This window comes from Ciconia boyciana, chromosome 15 (assembly GCF_034638445.1).
Source record: "Ciconia boyciana chromosome 15, ASM3463844v1, whole genome shotgun sequence".
Lineage (NCBI taxonomy): Eukaryota > Metazoa > Chordata > Aves > Ciconiiformes > Ciconiidae > Ciconia > Ciconia boyciana.
Genome location: NC_132948.1, coordinates 7402622 through 7421879, shown reverse-complemented (window position 1 = coordinate 7421879; position 19258 = coordinate 7402622). Strand labels below are relative to the sequence as shown.

Sequence of the window (19258 nt, the reverse complement as noted above, 5' to 3'; positions counted from 1 at the left end):
TAATGTCCATTAATTTGTCTTTAATTACGCTGCTTTTAATTTCTAGTATCCTCCACCACTGATTCCTCCCCGGGGAGAAGTAAATGCAGCAGATGCTTTTGATATTGGGTCATTTGATGAAGAGGACACTAAAGGCATTAAGGTATACAACCTTAAATGATAGGTAGAGAATGGCACTGTGACTGCTGTGCTTAACTTTTCATGTGTGCATGCCATTCCTTTGCTTCAGGGGCTACTGAATGTGCAAGGAATTGCTTTCAAGTTTGGAAACTTAATCCATGCTGTTATGAAAGAGGTAGCTTGGGCTGGTTGGCTGGTTTGTTGTTGCTTGCCAAGTCCTTATGTTTTATTTTTTAGATTGGCTGAAATCTACCTTCCTATCAAAAGTTTTATATGATAAAGCAAATATTTCAAATGGTCAGACGACTTTTGGGAAATCCTCAGATTTTCAAGAATACTTAATGGTTTGTAGTTTTAGAAATTATAATTTGTTTCTGGTAGCTTGGATGAATTGAACTAAACCTTATTTTAATAGTATTACCTCATGGTCAGAGAGTGCATTGGAAAACTCTTACAAATGACAAACTGTATATTAGTGGTAGCAGCTTTATAAGTTAGAAAAGTGATAAAAGAAACTTTCAGGTTCTGATATTATCCAAAATCTAATTAAAACAATGTAAAGGAAAAAATGAGAAGTTAAAGCTGCTGGCCCATTTCTGACTTGCATGGAGGTGTTGTGACATAGCCTGCATATTTGTCCCCTCTTCTGAAGCTTCCCTGGTACTTTGAGACAATAGGTGAATCAGGGCTTGTCTTGGGTCTGTCCCGTTCGTTATTTTTATCGTACATTTATTCAGTAGATCAAACTTTATTCTTGTTATTACAGAAGTGAGTCAGGAGAGAAACTAATTGCTCTAAACTTTATAAGCAAAAAAACATGTTAAGTACTCACTGTGCCTAAAAAGGAACTTGTCTGTCAGTGTCACCTGCTGTAATTACGGGAGTTAGCACAGAAAAGATTTTACGTGTTTAAAGAGAAATGCAGAGAATCCAAGATTTTCTTTATCGCAGAAGACTCCACACCTTCAGTGTCAGTATTAGTCTAACAGGATTCCAGTTCCCTGCAATTCTGGAATGCCATAATTTGGGGGAACATTTCCCAAGGAGAAACCAGGTGGTCTTTTTATTTATTGAGGGGATCAGATAGTCTCAGCAAGGTAAATGGTATAGGCAGATCACTTGCATGTAATCTTTGTTCAGGCTGCCTATAAGATACATTTATTCTTAGTCATGAGTCAGTGAGGGATATCATGTACAGCTTCTTTGCTCTGCACTTTCCCTGGGATGTCACAGTCTTTTAGAAGGGACTGAATAATTCGTGCCTCTGAGTCAGCTGCAGTCGGAGCTTCCATTAAGGTGTCAGGAGCCGTCTCTGCCCGTGAGGATGGCAGTTTTGAGTGCCTTGCTATCCTCCGTTGCCCCTGCGGATTATATTTATACTGCAGAGTGTCCTGTGACACCGAGAAGAACACGTGGGTTTTTTGAGGTTACAAACTAGAAAGCCAACAGTGGATGCCTGCGGCTTTCCCCTCTTACTCGGATGCTGTAAGGAGTCCCTGTAAACCACTTGTGCAGAATTGCAAAGAAGTCTTCTGCCTTCAGATCCAGCGTGTATTTTCCTGCTGTGATTGGCTATGGATCTCTGAAAAGGAGGAGAATACCTCTTCTGGGAGTGTCTGGCCTGGCTGCAGAAGGAGAATTGAGCAAGGCTTTCCTATCCTGCTCCTGCAACTGCTGTGTGGTGCAGCAGCAGCTGGAGTCGCTGGGTTTGCTCCGAGCAGCGGTGTGCGTGTGTGCCCTTCTGTCGGGATCTGCCTTCCCCTGGCACTCTGCTGCAGCCGGGACCAGGCCCAGCCCTGCCCGCTGGCAGACAGTGCAGTCTAGTGGGCTTACTGCGTTCTTAACACGGCAAAGGATGCCTCTTTGTCTTGCTCTCGGAAAGAAAGGTCTAGTTTCTCGACTGATTGACAGAAACTGAAGCAACTGAGGAGTGGCTGTAGAGAGTTTAAACTCATCCCCAAATGAAAACCTTTAATAAAGTTATAGGGAAAACATTGATTGCTTTTTGTACTGCATCAGGGTGCCTTGGGGCTAAACCCAGAATATGACTGTGTCAAGCAGCAAACAGTCCTTCCTGAAGATCCAGTAATTTTAGTTTCCTTCAGTATAATTCAAGTACTGTAGTTAAGGATTAGGGGAGAAAAGAATCTATGTAACAGGCAAGTTGAGTTCTGCAGCATGCACTGCTGAATTTTGAAGGTTAATTACTAAGAATGTAAAATTTAAGCTGTGGAAGCATGGAAGGTATTGTTGTGTAAAAGGTATCTTTTAATTCATTAATGGAATTTTTGTGCTGAGAAAGTTTTTAACACAATTAGACATTTTGTTAACACTGATTATGCAGCCAAGTAAGGCTTTTAGAGCTATCAAACTAACCAAGTTTTGAACAGGTGGCCTGTTCTCTGTATATAAATGAATATCCTTGCTTAAATTAGTATCTGTGTTTTCTCTTGTTTGCAGCTGTTTGTTCTGGTAAGGTTAGAGTTCAATATATCTTTTAAAATAATACTGTTATATGGGTAACTATTAACTATTGGGGATAAGAATAGTAAAAGTTATTAAAATGTTGGGTTTTTATGTTGTTTTTCTCTTGCAAGTTGCTTGATAGTGACCAGGAATTATATAAGAACTTCCCTCTGGTAATATCGGAGCGTTGGCAGCAAGAAGTAGCAGAAACTGTTTATGATGCAGTAAATGCAGACACAGATAAAATTGAGGCCAGAAAAAGGGCTAAAAATAAGCAGCTTGGCCACGAGGAAGGTAATCTGTCAAATACACTTCTCTGCATCTTTTGCTGCTAGATAGTAATTCATGTGTTTGAAGTTCCACACAACCGACTCTCATATTACTGTCATTCACCAGTAATTGTTAGAATTCATTTAGTCAGTATCGTGTTTCTTAAGACGTTTCTTAATGTTTTGAAATGCTGTATGACATAATGTTTTGGAAAATCTTTTGTACTCTCTTTTAAAGATTATCATGTACAGCCTTTCATCGTTCTTGTTTATGGTGTATGCTCAGAAAAGAGTATGTGGGATTTGATTTCATGACAAAGAAGCCGGGAAAGAAAATAGGAGGTCCTTTACAGCAAACTTCACTTGTTTGCACGAGGATGTTGCATCACAAACTCTGAACTTTGGATAGCGATATACAATTCTTTTAATAGTTAATAAGATACTTTTTTTAAGAACCAGATTTGATTCTTGGTTACAGCCGCATCAGCTCATGTAATTAAGGCAGAATTAGCCCTGTGTGTGCCTGTGCACATAGAGAGAGGCACTATTGCAAGCCTGGTGAGAGCACATTGAGTCCCATTGTGTCCAGAACTGTGTCCTTTCTCAACATAGCACATTTGCAGAATGCTTTTAGGCAGTACCTTGTTTTGCAGGCTAATGTTTCCTCTTGTTATAGATTATGCACTTGGGAAGGATTGTATTATGCATGGATACATGCTGAAATTGGGGAACCCATTCTTGACTCAGTGGCAGCGTCGTTACTTTTACCTCTTCCCAAACCGACTTGAATGGCGAGGAGAAGGAGAGTCACGGGTAAGTGAGGTTACTCTAGAGAGCAGCAGCTTCCAAGGGCATGAAAGGCAGGTGGATGTTGAAGTCCTACTCAGAACTCATATTCAGGCATACCTGCCATGGAAGCCGAGTTTTATCCGAGTAAATGACGAGTGGATTTGAGTAACTTATCTTGAGTATCGCTTTAGTTAATGGGTAGCTACACTGCACTGAGGAAACAGAAAGTTGACTTGAGAAACCTGTTTACTTTGTTTTGTTATGTTTTTAAAAGAATTTGGTAGTTCATGGTGTTGTTTTTCATTTAGGACCTCTGGACTATCTATACAAAAAAACATAAACTGGTAAGGTCATAAATGCTATAGCATTTTATTTCAAAGAAAATGCTATAGTAACTTTAGTTTAGTCCAGCTGTGATCATGTGCTAGGCAGATCATTTGTATATTTAGTTAAGTAAGGTTTTGGAATTTCAAAACATTGTTCTCCTCTTACAGTCTATAGGGAAAGCTTTTCTGCAAACTGTTGTGTACATTTGCTTCTTTGTAAGTATGTAGCGCTTGAATATTCCCTTTCAACTCTTTGAAATAGTAAGATTGCCTTTTTTTTTTAATAACAGCAGTAATACTTGGACTATATATAAAATTATATGCAACTCTCTTGTGGGAAAATAATGAATATTTTGTTTGTAGACACACCTATTTGTAGATTCTTATTTCATGCTGTCATTACTGTCTCTCTTAGCTTATGTTTCATTGTCTCTGTTGAAGCTCCTTGCTAAATCTCTCTCTTACCTTATAATCTATCTTTAGTTCATGACCCAGTCTTCAGAAATCAGGAAATGTTTGTGTAATGACTGTTAATGCTCATAACTTGATTTATGTGGGTAGTCCAGAAAAATTACATGGTGGCTTTATTTGATGGGCAACAGGTTTTTTCAGATCATCTCTCTGCTTTATTTTTGCAAATGCTACAGCAAAATCTACTGACAATGGAACAAATAGTATCTGTTGAAGAAACACAAATTAAAGATAAGAAATGCATCTTACTGAGAATTAAAGGAGGAAAACAGTTTGTCCTACAGTGTGAGGTGAGACACTTGTTTTTCAATAACTGTTAATCGGATTGTTTTACATATGATAAAACAATTGAAAAGTTTTTCAGGTCCTCCCATTATGTATTAACTAAGCGTACTTTACAAAGCAAAGCTGAACCTAAGCAAAACTGGGAAGTTTTTATCACACTTGAGTTTTGAAAGCAGGAAAGCTGCAGCTATGCGAGTTTCTGTCATGGATTTCAATAGTATTTGGGCCAAAATGAGTTCAGTTTAATAAATAGCTAAAAACTTCAAAGCTTCTCAACCTACATGGGCTTCAAAGGCCTTGTTGGCACGTCTCACCGCAGTTAGTTCATGGTGGCTAATGTGTTTGCGAGGGAGGAAGTACGCAAGTCCTCATTACATCTTGACTGTCTGTAGTTGCTGCTACCTTGCCTGGCTTCGGCGAGGTGACGGAGAAGCAAAGGGCTGCATGTTTTCAATATCCAAAGTTACACATTCCTTTGGAAAATTAAAGTTGCTTAAAAGTGCTATCTAAGAGAGAAGACGCTATTGGCAGTTTATTATCAAGTGCCAAACTACTTCTGTATCTCTTTCAGAGTGACCCAGAATTTGTTCAGTGGAAAAAAGAGCTGACAGAAACTTTTACTGAGGCACAGAGGTTGCTGCGTCGGGCTCCAAAGTTTCTCAATAAATCTCGCTCAACAGTTGTAGAGCTTTCAAAACCACCGCTCAGCCACAGGAATAGCAACGGTCTGTAGGAGACACAGAGAACAAAGTTCACTTAGGGAAAGCTACTTCGTGAACATGTTGAGTTTCACAGAATCCTTATGAATTACTTTGTGCAATCCTGGACGCGGGATGTGCTTAGAAGAGGAAGAATTAGATGTTTACAGCGTGGGATAATGTCAGAACTCTGTCTCTGGAGGTTGTGAAGACTGGAACAATGGCAAGTGAATTCATGCTCCTAGCAGTGGTGGAAGTCATCAAGCGTAGAGGCTGCATATTGCTCCCATGCATTCCCACACCCTGGTGGTGTCTAAAACGTGGTCCATTACTCTAGAACTACTGATGGAAGGAAGATGCTGTTTTCTCTGCAATACCCTTGTTTGGTGCGTACCAAGTCTGGAGACTGAAGTGGTTACTGCTGGCTAGGATTACACTTGTGTGTGCGATACCGACAAACCCCTCAACAGTGGAAGGAGCTGCAGACTTGCCATGTTGGATAACCTTTAACCTGTCGTGTTGCCATGTTCTTTCCGACCATTACTGCTGACTTTATAATAACCTTTCTCCATACTGCTGACGATCAACAGTGTGACTCTTATGCACTTCAAAGTACTGAATTCTAACTGTCCTGTGGTTTAAATGTTATTGCTACTTCATGGAAACATTGAACTCAAATTATTCACTTAGTTTGTTGTACTCACTAACAGTAGCTACCACCGTTTTGCTTCTTCTACGTATATGCAGTACTATAACTGACACAATAGAGTAATAATTGGTGAAGAGGAATTTATGGTAGCTTCATCTAGTGCTCTGTTGTATAAATTGACTATTTTAGCACAGTTTTTAAAGAGCTTTCCTTTTGACAAGTTTACAGTGAACATAAAGACAGTTCTTTTCCATTTCAGGTCAACTGCACTTTTTAAAAATTAAAAAGAAATTATTAAAATCCAATGCATTCTAGTGCATGTACTGGGTTTAAAATGTCTGGGTACCTCGGTACGTATTCTGGATCACTCTTCAGTTATGGGACTTGTGGATCCTTCTCTGTTGTACACAAAAACATTAAGCAAGTGTGTTCTCATAGCTTAGATATCCCAGACTTTCACTGTAGCTCAGCTCAGGAGGTTTGTGCACACATCACATGGCTCAGCTTGCAAAAGGATTTTTAATTTTCTTTTCTAGAGAGTTCAAACTGTCCACATTGAAAACAGTCTGAGAATACTGAGGATGGAACTGAAAAAACAAGCTGATCAAATGCCAGATTTGTATTAATTCTACTTGAGACATCAGTCATGTCATGTGGAAACTCTTGCTAAAGTGAAGTTATAATCTCTTATCTGTTAGACAACTTTAAGCATGTGAAGTCAGCCTTTCCCTGGTTATTGTGGTGTTTTGTAAGAGATAGGTCAGGGCTTAATTTAAGCTTTTTTCTGATTCACTAAACACCTTAGAGAACATTTTCTGCCTAATTACGGTGGTACAACTCTCATGGTCCCTAAAAATGACGGGAATTGCATCTCCGTAAATGGGAACAGAAGTTACACCAACAGCTTACTCTGTCCGCCTGATGTGCGCGGTTTGTCTAGCTTGTGTTGCTAACAGATAACCACAGAGTTCTAGACCTGTTTCCCTGTAGAAAAGTAAGAATTGGCAAAAATAGAAGAATTATTTTGAAAGTATTTGTTTATCCTGAACACACTTGTAATAAAATTGGATGTATTTGCTTCTAGAAGTGGGAGTGGCTTAACTCTGCATAGCATGTGCTTTCACACGTGTGCGAACTCTGCCTTGTCATCTGGTGCAGCATAAAAGGAAAAATGCATTTTGGAAGATACCCCGTGTGAGTCAGGTGATATCTTTTAATGATTTTTTTTTCCCATTTATTTTTCAAATTACTCTGTAAAAAGAGTACCAACTTCTCTGTCATTCTTACTGGTAAGTGATGTTTAGCATCTCGGCATCCTCTGTAACGAGATTTACCGAGGTTTGGAATAGAAAATGTCTCATCTTACTGGTGCTGGCTGCGCACTCGATGTTGTTCAGCTTTTCCTATAATACCATGCAATGTTCTTATTTTCTTACTGATTTGGAAAAAAACCTCAGGTTGTGATAAAAACAGCTCTTAGTTCTCACGTAACTCGTTCATACTTTCTTAGTACATTATCAGTTCCATTCTTCTCTTTTAGTTATTTTCCACGGTTGCTTTTTATGCTCAATCTTGTTGGCAGAGTTTTGCAGTTTCTGATACAGCATACCATAGATTCTGGATGCTGGTGTCTGTGAGGAAGGGAGGGACAGATCTGTAATTGGGAAATTGTGCCTCAAAACCATAGATTTTATACAAAACAAAGGCTGTGTATTGACTTATGGAAATATGTGTGTTTTGAAGTGTAACGGAGTTGGGACGGCCCTAGAACGTGCTCGTTAGCATGGTCCTTATTGCCTTGTCCGGGTACCTAGTGATTTGAAACCAGCTGGCAGCTGAGCTGTGCCGTTGGTCAGCACCGCTCACCAATGGCAGATGGGAGTGGAATAGTAAAACATTTGTTGTTCTTTAGTCAACTGATTTATCGACAATTTATAAAAGCTTTCTATTTGTGACTCACATACGACTGTGCTGTTAGGAGAGAAAGAGAGATTACCATAGCAAGAAACTCACATACACGTGGGGGAAGTTGGGATCCCAGTAACAACTGGGGTTCTGCATGGAAGGGACTGGATCTTCTGGTGTGGAGGGAGAGATGGAATTCCACCCTTCAAAGCAAAATATTAGATACTGCTCCGAACTGATCGTTCCTGGTTTAGGTACCAAATTCTCTGAAGTTTTTTCTTGGACAAAGATTCTTGATGGTGTTACTTTACATGAGGGTCTTTAGCTGTATTTGTAGAAAATCTTGTTGAACGCAGAGAACATAAGGCATGGTGTTGTCTTTTACGCATTTTGACCATATTTGTAGGACTTTTCTCTCCTTTTTTTTTTTTTTTTTTAAATGTTCAGGGAAGTAAAGATAAAAGAAATTAGAGCTTCAGGCATCAACAGAGCTGAGTGAATGATTAAACACAGATTTTTAAACAAATTATCTGAAAGTCCTTTAAAAAAAATCAGCTGCACTGAAGATTTAAGCCCGTATGGGAATAGTTTCTTGTATTTCAAAATAGAGAATTACGTGCCAGATAGAGCCATATTAAACACTCCCCTGACACATCCACATGCCTTCAGTGCTGCAGGGATTATTTTCTAATTATTCTTTGTCTCTGACGTACAAGCTGACAAATGCAGTAAGACTAGATCCTGGAAAGCAAGTGCGTGAGTGACGTGATTGTAGAAAGATGTGCGGTTTCTGCAGGAGCTGGGCTCGGGGGGTCACAGTGACTTTTAGGAGAGCCGCAGCTCTGTTCTGTGTGCTTTTCCTTTCCCTTTCCCTCCACTCTGAGGTAGGGTGGCATTTTTGATAGGTGGGAGTTGCTCTAAATTAATGTCTTGTTTCAAGATAGGGATACAGCAAATTCTTGCTAAAATCAGACTTTCATGAGTTGAAATTGAAGCGTAGGAATAGCAAAGCACCAGTTATTCGTGCTGCAAGCAGAGGGTGACTGAGGAGCTGTTTGGAGCTGGGCATGAGCTTGGCCGGTGCTGTAAAGTGTTCCCTGGACACCATGTCAGCTGAGATGTCCCATCATTGCAGGTATAAATTGGCAATTTTTATTATTCAAATTTATTTGATAATTATTTTGCAAATTCGTGAAACTGTTAAAGGAACTTTTACTAATTTTTTTTTTAAAATCCTTCATCTAACTGTAGGCTATCCAGTTTACTAAGTATAAAAGCTTCTTCATATTAGTTATGTTTGAGCTTTATGTCTTGTCACCGGTCCAGCAAAGTCTACGACTGCAGTCTCACGAGTTACTTCTCAAACCGCTGCTGTGAGATAAGCCCTGCTGGTGTAAATGCTGGAGCTGATCCAACTTGCATTGACGTTCCCGATATGTTACCCCCTGTTAGGCTTCAAAAACAAAGACTCCGAGCATGCTAATAATAGTTGGATGTGCAGATGGGAAGCCTGGCAGGTAGGGACAGCACTGTGCTCGCTGTGCGAGGGTGACGGCACACGGCTGCAGGAGATACACCTCAGCTTAGTCGCATTCAAATTTTCCTTAATTTCAATAACTCCTTTAGAAACGCAGCAGAAGTTTTTCTTCTCCTGCTTTTGCGAGGAGAAAAAAAGGAAGTAGGATCATTGGGTTGGTTTTGGTTTTAGTATAAATGCAGATGTTTGCAGTCCAGTGCATAGATAATAGGAAACGTTGTGTATTTGGTGCTAAAAACAAACCTGTGTATCCGAGTTGTGATCCTGTACAAGTGGATGCTGTTGATGTCCAGTAGAACTGCTCGGGGCGTTGATTTTGTGCGGCCGAGGTCAATGGTAGCGTTGCCACCTCGAGTAGGATCGAGCCCCCGATGCGTGTGATGACTTGCGTGTTACCGTTTCGTAGGTTTACAGTCTCCGATGATAGTAAATTAGCTCATGAACAGTGAAATACCTGGAGCTCTGTGTGTTGCTCTTTTCCTGGCAGCTGATCAGTTTTAGGACTAGGCTCTTCTTTAATGTCACGTACATATCTGCGTACTGCAGACGTTTGCAATTGCACACTGGTTTCACCGTTCCCCACACAGCAGGTGGCAATGATACAGTTAATTTAACTCTGAAATGCTCACACTCTAAATATATATGGAGGAAGGACTATTTTGAAGTGTACAGTAGAAAGTAAATAATTCTAGTTGTGTTGATTAATGTAAGGAATGAGTCAGTTCTACAAATTAAAAAAATCTGAAAAGCATATTTTGAAAAAGCATAGTATTAATTTTAATATTGTAAAAAAAAAAAGGAAAATATCTAAAATATACAGAGAACATATGTATATCCAAATGTCTGAGGAATTTCAAGATAATCTACTTTTGTTTTCTGTTGATTTCTATTCCATGGTGTACATATTGTGTGGATTGAACATTGGCTGTTTTAATACTATTGTTAAATTGTATTTTTATTTTGTGTTAAACTAATCATCACAGACTCAGCTTTATTTTGTTTATGTAAAGGTTGCTATGCTATGTAGGTATAAAACCAAGAATTCTATTTTAACAAAAAAGCATTTTATATTATTTATTAAATACATGTTTCTCCAACTTCTGACATTCCACAGAATTTCTGCTCCGTATTTGTACAGAAATGGCAGTTCCTTTCAAGGAGGATCAGTCAGCTTTATTCTGTTTTTCATAATAAAGTCAAAATAGTTTCCGTCAGCCTGTCCAGCTTACCATTCTGTTACAAGCACAGAGACTTGCAGGCACGGTCAGCACCGTCTCGAAGTGCAGTGGCTCGTGAATGCAGAAACATCTGAAAAACTCTTGCAAACAAAACCCTCCGTTTGATATTTCTAAATTTCCCCTTTATTCCGCAGCATTCCAGAGAGCAAGCTTTTGTTCACATGAGTCTGTGCTAGGTTAACGAGAATTAATGACCTCAAATTGGGGCAAGGAATCAGCTTGATATTTGAAAAAGCTCAGACATCAGCTCAGATATTTGCAAAGCTCTTTTATTCCAAGGTTAATGAGTGAGTGGAAGGGACAGCCCAGAGAGGCTGCAGGTGCCAGTCTGCTTGGAGCGGTGCCTTATGTTGGTCTTGTTTGGGTTTAGGGCAGGGATGGGCTCACTGGCATCGATGATTGCAAAAATGTATGTACTGGAAATGATTTTTGCTGTTTCAGGGTGACTACTTGATCCTTAAAATAGGCCAGAGCCCATGAAGACAGGAGAGGTGTCCTGCAGAGCCGGGTGGCCGGGACTGTGCTCGTTGCCCCCGCGCCGCAGCCGAGGAGGGGAGCGGGCACCCCCAGGACCCCGGCAGGGACTGTCCCTCCGGGGGGTGTCGGGAAGGCGAGCCCGCGCTCCCTGAGCTGAAACCGCCCCACGAGCCAGCTCCTCTCTGCGAGTAACCGCGGGGCAGGCTCGGCCAGGCAGGGAGCGGGGCTCGGCCACGCTGCCGTCCTCCACGGCACGGGCCCGGTGAGCGGGAGAGCCGGTGGGCTCGCTCTGCCTGCCAGAAGTGTTTGCTGGAGTGCTGGGCACATCTGTAGATAACCAAAGCGGGCACCTTCTTCCTGAGCAAGGTACAGAAATAGGACAAAATTCAGATAACTCATTTGTTAAAAATAATTCCAGTTGCAATCATGGCCTCTGCAGTTTGAGGAATACTCACGGTACTAAAGCCACGTGCTTTTCATTTCCACTATGGTGGAGCTTGAAGTACGTGCTCTTCAGGGCTTAATCGAATGCGATCTCAAGGGTGAAATGTGGCTTTTGCCAGCCGTGCCGCTGAAGCCGCCTCTTCTTGTTGAGACGCTGCCCGAAGCAGGGAGGGGGTGGCTGCTTTTCCCCTTGTAGTGGTTCTTGCCTTGTTTTCCATTTTCCCCTTCTCACGCCTGCCTGATGGTGTTTTCTTTCTGCGGCAGCGGATTGAGCTGTAGCGTTGAGCTGCTCTGCCCGAGAGCACCCGGAGGGAGGGAGAGGCCAGCAGCGGGTGTGAAACCACGCTGGTGCCGCTGGGATTGCGGTTTCTCAGCATCACCCGCCAGAAACATGCCATGATTGGGATAGTGCCGAGGCCAGTGCTGCAAACCCGACACGTGCCCAAGCAGGGATTCATTGGAAAACCTGGGGACAGGATCAGAAAGCTGGTTGTTCGTTCAGGGTCAGGATTTATCCGGGTTTGTGTCACTCGCTGTACTGCCGGGCTGGAAAAGGAGACAGACCAGGTGTAGCTACGGGCTTGCCTGGATGTGGGGCTGGGAAGAGGCTTTCCCAGCTGTAGCAGGCATCTTTTGCTTAAGGAAAGGGAGAGATCAGAGAGCGGGTGAGATGGCAAACAAAAATGAGCCTGAAAAACAGAATAAAGCGGTGAGGTGTTTTTACGAGCACTGTTTCAGTGACTACATTCGGTCCTTCAAAAAAAAAAAAGGAGCAGATTCACATGAGTAGCTACTAGTGATTTAAAGAAATATATTGAAAGAGAACCTGTTTTCAACGTGTAATTTAATGGTAAGAAAAGCCAGTATCTGTAAATAACTTTAGATATTGTATCTATGAGAATCATTCTTTGTTTTATGTACTTGGCTCTTTTCATATTTATTGTGCAGAGGAGGGTGTGCCCCGTGCCGGTGTATGCTGCTGCACGTTCCAGTAGTACTTCTCACAGAGACTATCTTCAGAGTTTACAGTCCTCGGCGATTTGTGACTGATGTGCCACACTTAGTTAATGCCGCCATTATTTTTTTAAAGGATTATTTTGGCACAGCTAAGCTGCTTCTGTGTGTTGGTCAGTACAACTGCTCTCATACGACAAGAACCCCAATAAAAACCGTCCTTTGCGTGTGTGCTGCTGCCTGGTTCTTTTGGTCTCGCCTGCCCCTTCCCGCACGGCCGGCGAGGCCGTGCTGGGTGAACCCCTGCAGCCCCATTGCCCCCGGCTGCTCTGTGCAGAGGTAAGTCCCTTTGCTCGCCGGAGAAGCTGTTGTTCACATGCACGGTGTTCGTGACTTTTCCACGGGTGGCTGCTGGGGGACGCGCCGGTTGTGTCCTGCGGATGGGACGGTGCCCGCAGCGGCGAGGAGGGCCCTGGGGGTGATCCTCAGCCCGGTGTGCTAGAGCAGCACAAAAACCGGCCCTGGCAGGGACCTTGAGGTGCTTTCTGGGTGACAAACGGTGGCTCTTCCAAAGTGCGGGAGGGACCCCAATGCTCAGAGCCAAGGGGCACCCCAGCAGCAAGCCCCGCACACAGCCAGGCTCAACGGAGGCTGCGGCGCCGTCGGAGACCACGCGAAGGATCATCCAAAACCCTGTGTCCTCGCGCTGATCCCGGCTGGAAATGGGGTGTGCTTTAACTGGTGTTGGTGAGATGCTTGGGGCAACCCTCGGTCTCGTGCCAGGCAACTACAGACTAACAATCCTATTTACAGAGCTTTTCCAGCTGTCGGTGCTGATGCCCTGGGCACATCCGTGGACCTCTTTGGGGGAGATGTGGAGGGGTGGAGGGTGGGTTTCCCCTTTGCAGCTGGGCTTGGCCTGTTCCCGTGTCCTGCACCCCTGGCTGGGTCTTGGATGCTGGTGGCGGCTGCGCTGGGGCTGGTGGGATGCAGGTCCTTCCGGTCCCCAGAGGGTCACCCTCTGCCCCGCGTGGTCACCCCGTGGCCCCTCCATGTGCTTTGTCCCCAGCAGAGCTCTGCGGGGAGGTGAGGCGGGGGACGGCCGTGCCAGGAGCCCCCTCCTAGGGCAGGCAGGGCCCCCCGAGCATCAGGGCTGTCCGCTCCGTCCCCACCTGCCCTGGCCAGGCTGCTGACCACGTTGGCGTTAGCACCGCCGTGACTCTTTCTTTCCGCCGACGGGAGGCTATTTTCAGCGCTGCTCTCGGGTCCCTCCCCAGCTCAGCCCCGCCACCTCAGGGCTGGGGCTGGCGGGGGGAGCTGGGGTGCTCCGGGGAGCCCCGTGCTGGAGCTCCGACCCGCAGTCCTGGAGGACAGCCTGGGGTCCCCTCCTGCAGGAGCAGAGTGCCCTGGGCTGGCTCACGTCAACCCACAGCCATTCCCCCGCTTCTGTGGGATGCAGTCGTGCACCGAGGAGGGCACAGACACGTGTGCCGGGGAGGGCGCGGGTCACACATGCGTGTGCCGGACGGTACAGAGAGGCCAGGGAACGGGAGGGCCCCGCGGTGCCATCGCCTCTCCCCAGCGGAGGCCCTGGTGCTACCGCCGCGGGTATTTTTAGCAGTGACATGTGTCACCTCAGCTGCCGCCACAGCAGGGGGGTGGCTGGGGGAGGCGCACGCTGCCCCGCTGCCGCCACTTGCCCGCACGCCGCCTTCGCTCTCCGGCTCGCTGGGGTCCCGCACCGGCAGCAGAGCCCGGTGCCGGTGTGGGCCGTCAGCCCCCTGCGTCTGCAGCCCCCTACCCAGGTACGGGCGCTCTGAGGGGGCCTTCGGGGCGGGGGGTCAGGGTCCAAACGGAGCTGAGCTTTTTGGGTGTGCTGGCAGCCGGGCCGTGGGCCCCTCGGCGGGGAGGGCTATTTTTAGGTGGGAATGGATGGCGATAGCGGCAGCCCTGGCTTCGGGGGCGGCTTCCAGCCACCAGTCTGTGCCGGGGAGAGGTGCGTGGGAGAGCTGCGATGGGCGCGGGGACAGGAACAGGGACGGTGCTCTCTGCGCTGTGCAGGAGCGTGGCTGGGGACCCCTCGGTGGCCTCAGCTCTTGGCACCCACCGGGATGGCAGCGGGTCCTGGGTGGCTCCTGTGTGGGGACCAGACCCACACGTGGCTGTGGCCCAAACGGGGCTGCATCCTGCTCCCTGGGTGGGGGGGAGCCGGAGTGGTGTTGGTGGTGGTCCCCAGCCCTCGTTCGTGCTGTGCTGTGTGCTTGGTCGAGGCACATCCCCCTCCGTGCCTCAGTTTCCCCATACGCAGAGCAGGACTGAGGATCCAGCTCCGGCTGGCGGGTGCGGGGCCGCCTGCCGCAGGGACCCTCTGAGCTCAGGGCTCTGGCTGTGCCGTTCGGGGCCAGCTCTCCCCCGTGGCCACAGACCCCTGCCTGGGGAACAGCGTGGGGGCAGCGCCGGTCCCCGATGGGAGCGAGGGCACGTGGCGCCCGGGGCTGCCGCCTGAGAAGGCAAGTGACATTCCTCAACCAGCTCCTGGCCGCTCCCGGCGCTCCTGCCCTTTACTGTACAAGGCGATGCGGCTGCCGGCATGAGCAGCAGGGCCAGACGAGCCCCGACCCGCTTGGTGCATGAATGATCTCGACAGGTGAAGCCGGGGGCAGCCCAGAATGGGGCATGGGCAGGCTGATGGCGGCCACCTGTGCCACCCAGCCCAGGGCAGTGGGGTCCCAGCACCACCCCGGTGCCACCGACACCCTGTACCACCACCTCCCCACACCTCCTGGCCCCTCGCCGTGCCATGTGCCGAGGGCTGGAGGAGGCTGCCCGTGGCCGTGCCCTCCCCAGCACTGCCAAACCACCCATCCCCTCCGTGCCCGGGCTGCCGCGCTCCAGCCAGTGCCGTGAGCTCAGACTGGGGCAATGCCCAGCAAGGTCATGGTGCTGCTGGCCCCGGCACAGCCCCTGGCACGGCCAGCGGGAGCCCCTGGCTAACTCTCTCCTCTCTCTCCACCTAATGTACCCGGCACGGCCCCGTGGCTCTCCGTACAGCACTGTCCCACCTCGACGCCGGCATGGCCATCTCCTCGCGCCTCGCGCTCTGGGAGCAGAAGGAAAGTCTCGGTCCAGGGTGGCACCAGCGGTGTTTCGGGGCTGGATGCTTGCGGGCTGCCCGGGGGCTCGGTGCCGGGCGGGGAGACGCACCGCAGCCAGCCTGCTGCACGCCTCCAGGGTTGGCATCCCCTCGCCTCCCTGCGCACATGGCTCCTGCTGTGTCCAACCCTGCCGGCTCCGGGCACCTTTGCAGCCTGAATGTTCTGGTTTGAGCGATTTCGCCACCGTTCGGGGCACGCAGTTTCCTGCAGGGCCAAGTTTCATAGGAGTCTGCATGGTGCTGGCGCTGCTGTGCACTGGCACGGCTGGGAAAAACCTTTGCTGTGGAGCTGCGGGAAGTGGGGCCGGGTTTCGGCTTGGGGCCAGCATGCAGCAGGTCTGCATGTGGCCGCAGTGATGCCAGGACCTGCTTCTTGACTCGCTGCAGCCGGGACGGTTCGTCCCGTGGCCGTGCTGGAGCTGCTGGGCATTGGGCAGAGCCGGCAGCGCACGTGGGCTCCCCGCAGCGCCTGGCCCTTGGCGGTGTGCGGAAACCTCGGGGCTTCTCTGCAGGGCTTTTCTTCTTGGTGCTTCTCCTCCTGCTCGCCACAGCATCCCCGAACCAGCCTGGTGCTCACGAGCAGCCCGTGGCCTCACTGGCAACCTGCAAGATGCCTGCAACCGTGGCTGGCCCCACCAGCAGAGCAGGGCCCTGGTGCTCGGCTCCACCGCTCGCGCACGCTCGTGCTGCTAACGTGCCCACGGGGCTGGCTTTGCCAGGGCTCCCGTCCCCACACCGCGTTCCGTAACCCAGCCTCTGCTCCTGCAAACAGATACGGGACGAGGACCGGGGGCCACCCCCATCTGCCCCCCCCCTGCTCCTGTCGGTCATCCCTGGGGGGTTCATCAAGCAGCTCGTGCGGGAGACCGAGAAGGAGGCCAAGGCGGCAAAATTGAAGAAGGAAACCAAGGCGAGTGTGAAAGAGGAGGTGAGCAGTGATGGACCCCACGCGGCACCGGGGTGTCCTGCCGTGGTGCTGGCTGGGTGTCCCCGTCTGTCCCCAGCCCAAAGTGGTTCCCATCCAAGTCGCAGCAGTGCTGCCAGCCCCCACCTCAGGGGCTGGGGGGCTGCAGGGCCCCACCACACCAGCCCCAGCCGGGAGCCTGAGCTTTTTTTTTTTTTTTTTTCGTACGAGCTGGGTTGGACAGCGAGGCCCAGGCTCGCAGCACGCCATCGGCCGGAGCAAGCTGCAGCCCCGGCCAGCTGCCAGCCTTGAGCAATTAATGCGGGAGACTTCATTAATGCAACTTGCCACTCCTGACTTGCTTAATTGGAAGGCGAGTAATTAAGCAGAGCACGAGGCTCTCTGGTTCAGCTCACTGAGAGCAGGAAGGGGAGCGTGTGGGGCATCCCTGGGCATGGCAGCGAGCGAGTGGTGACCCAGCACACGGAGGGCGGAGGGACGGGATGCGGCCAAGCAGGAGGGAGGAGGAGGAGGAGAAAGATGCCGCCACTGGCTGCAGCCTTGCAGCCAGGTCTGGGCAGGCACCTGCAGCCATCAGCTGTGCCCGGAGCGAGCGAGCGGGTCAGGGCTGGAGCTGCGTGTCCTGCTGGGCCGTGCTCTGCACGGGCGTCCCGCACCCGGCTGTGGCTCCTGGGACTGGGGCCGGGGTCAGGTCCTTCGTCCTGTCCCTGTCAGACCCGGCTTTTCTCCTTTGCTTGGCAGCCTGCGGGGGAGGACGGCGAGGCCCGAGCCGGGGACGCCCCAGCTACCCGAGGAGAGGTGGCCAGCGAGGGGCAGCTGCTGCAGAACGGGCTGCACGTGGAGGGGCAGGGGGGTGAGGGGGTCGTGGCCCCCCCCCGCAAGGAGCTGCCACCCGGGAGGGCTGCACCAGGGGCCGTCCCCAGCGAAGCCCCATCCCCTGCGCCCAGCCTGGCAGCGGCTGTCCCCAAACCAGCAGAGACCCCTCACCCAGGGGCTTCCAAGGCAGTGAAGCTCTTGTGCCTGGAGAAGAGCCCCAAGGACCCCTGCCTGGGGGACAGCCCCATGGCTCCAGCCCCCGCAGCCCGCAAGGGCCCCCAGCACTGCAGCAAAGTCCCAACGAAGGAGGGGGACGTGCCCAAGGGGACGGGCCCTGAGAGCACCAAGAAGGAGAAGGGGGCACCCCCAAGCCACGAGCAGCACCCAGACAAGGCGAGAGCCAAGAGGGAGCTGGGGCTGGCCAAGAAAGAGCCGGAGACGATGAAGAAAGATGTCGGAGGTGGCAAGAAGGAGCCAAGGGAAATCAAAAAGCCTGGAAAAACTACAAACAAGTCAGAGGGGCCCAAGGGGGAGCTGGGAGGGATCCAAGAAAAGTCAGAAGATGTGGCAAAGGAGGTGGGGAAGGTGAAGGAAGAGCTGGGAGAGGGTAAAGAGGTACCGGGAGAGAGCAAAGAGGAGACGGCCAAGAGCACGGACAAGGACCAGGTAACGTGTCCGCAGACCTGCCGGGCTGTTACCCTGTGTCTTGGGGGCACTGATGCCATTTTCTGGTTTCATGAAGCTCTTCCCGTTTGTGTGGGCTCAGCTGGGGGCTGGGGGAAGGTGCCCCCGGGGCCGGCCAGGAGGGCAGAGGAGGGGCAGGGGTTCTGGCTGGAAGTGTTGCTGTCCATGGGGCAAGTGCAGTTTGTCCAGCTCAGTTTTCCACTGCTTCTTGCACGATTCCCCTCTGTCCTCCCTGCAGGCTCCGAGGGATGTTTGGTACGAAGCAGAGAAGGTCTGGCTCATCCAGCAGGATGGATTCACGCTCGGTAACTTGCCTTCCTCTGCCCTTGCTTTCCAGGGCCAAAGATAAGAGCTGTCTTCAGCCTGGCTGTAAGTCGGGAGCAGGGTGGGCACCGGGTGCTGCTCCGGCACCGTGCTCCAGCGGGGCCGCGGTCAGAGGTGGCCCCTCGGCAGCTCCCCACACCGCAGCCGGCTCTGCCCTGAGCTGCCTCGGCCGTGCCGTGCAGGAGGGACTCATCATCCTCTCGTTGCAGCCACGCAGCTGAAGCCAGACGTGGGGACACCCGAGCTGCCAGCAGGGAGGGTGAGGGTGCGCCGGGAGGCGGACGGCAGTGTCACCGAGGTGGACGAGGACAGCGTGCAGCGGGTGAGCCCCCTCCTTGGTTTTGGCTGGCACAGGGGTAGGAGCCCTGCCCGCAGCACCGGGTGCATGGCAGTGCCCAGGCAGGATTAGACCCGGGGCAGCCCAGTTGCTCGGGCCATCATCCTGGGCTGGATGGGTTCGGGGTGCCGGTGGGGTCCGGCACTGCCTGTGCCACGACAGCAGAGCTCGACGGGGGCTCTGGCTCTCTTCCTGCAGACCAACCCCCCCAGCCTGGATTACGCCGAGGATCTGGCTGCGCTCGTCAACCTCAACGCGTGCAGCGCCGTGCACACGCTGCAGCAGCGCTACCAGTCCCGGCTCCCCTACACCTACGCCGGGCCCAGCCTGGTGGCCATCAGGCCCAGCTTCGCTGCCAGCAGCAGCTCGGGGAAGGTGAGGGGAGGGGGG

At 49.8% G+C, this 19258-nt stretch overlaps 2 protein-coding genes across 3 annotated transcripts in view; both read left to right on the top strand.

Moving 5' to 3' along the window:
* GRK3 (G protein-coupled receptor kinase 3) overlaps positions 1 to 12849 on the top strand; it is a 79130-nt gene extending 66281 nt beyond the window's left edge. The window contains exons 17-22 of one of the 2 annotated variants that reach the window (XR_012045236.1): positions 47 to 142; positions 2718 to 2880; positions 3532 to 3668; positions 4618 to 4731; positions 5298 to 7267; positions 12623 to 12849. Coding sequence is in view for 1 of the 2 variants with exons in the window: in XM_072879950.1 (XP_072736051.1) it covers positions 47 to 142; positions 2718 to 2880; positions 3532 to 3668; positions 4618 to 4731; positions 5298 to 5459 (672 nt within the window). In the remaining variant the exon portion in view is untranslated. Of the gene's footprint in view, positions 1 to 46; positions 143 to 2717; positions 2881 to 3531; positions 3669 to 4617; positions 4732 to 5297; positions 10330 to 12622 lie in introns of those variants that run through there. The other variant, XM_072879950.1, reaches the window with a different exon arrangement.
* A 2853-nt stretch (positions 12850 to 15702) lies between these two features.
* MYO18B (myosin XVIIIB) overlaps positions 15703 to 19258 on the top strand; it is a 75906-nt gene continuing 72350 nt past the window's right edge. The window contains exons 1-6 of the mRNA XM_072879992.1: positions 15703 to 15739; positions 16553 to 16710; positions 17449 to 18189; positions 18446 to 18512; positions 18741 to 18853; positions 19067 to 19243. Of these exons, the coding sequence (XP_072736093.1) occupies positions 15703 to 15739; positions 16553 to 16710; positions 17449 to 18189; positions 18446 to 18512; positions 18741 to 18853; positions 19067 to 19243 (1293 nt within the window). The remainder of the gene's footprint in view (positions 15740 to 16552; positions 16711 to 17448; positions 18190 to 18445; positions 18513 to 18740; positions 18854 to 19066; positions 19244 to 19258) is intronic.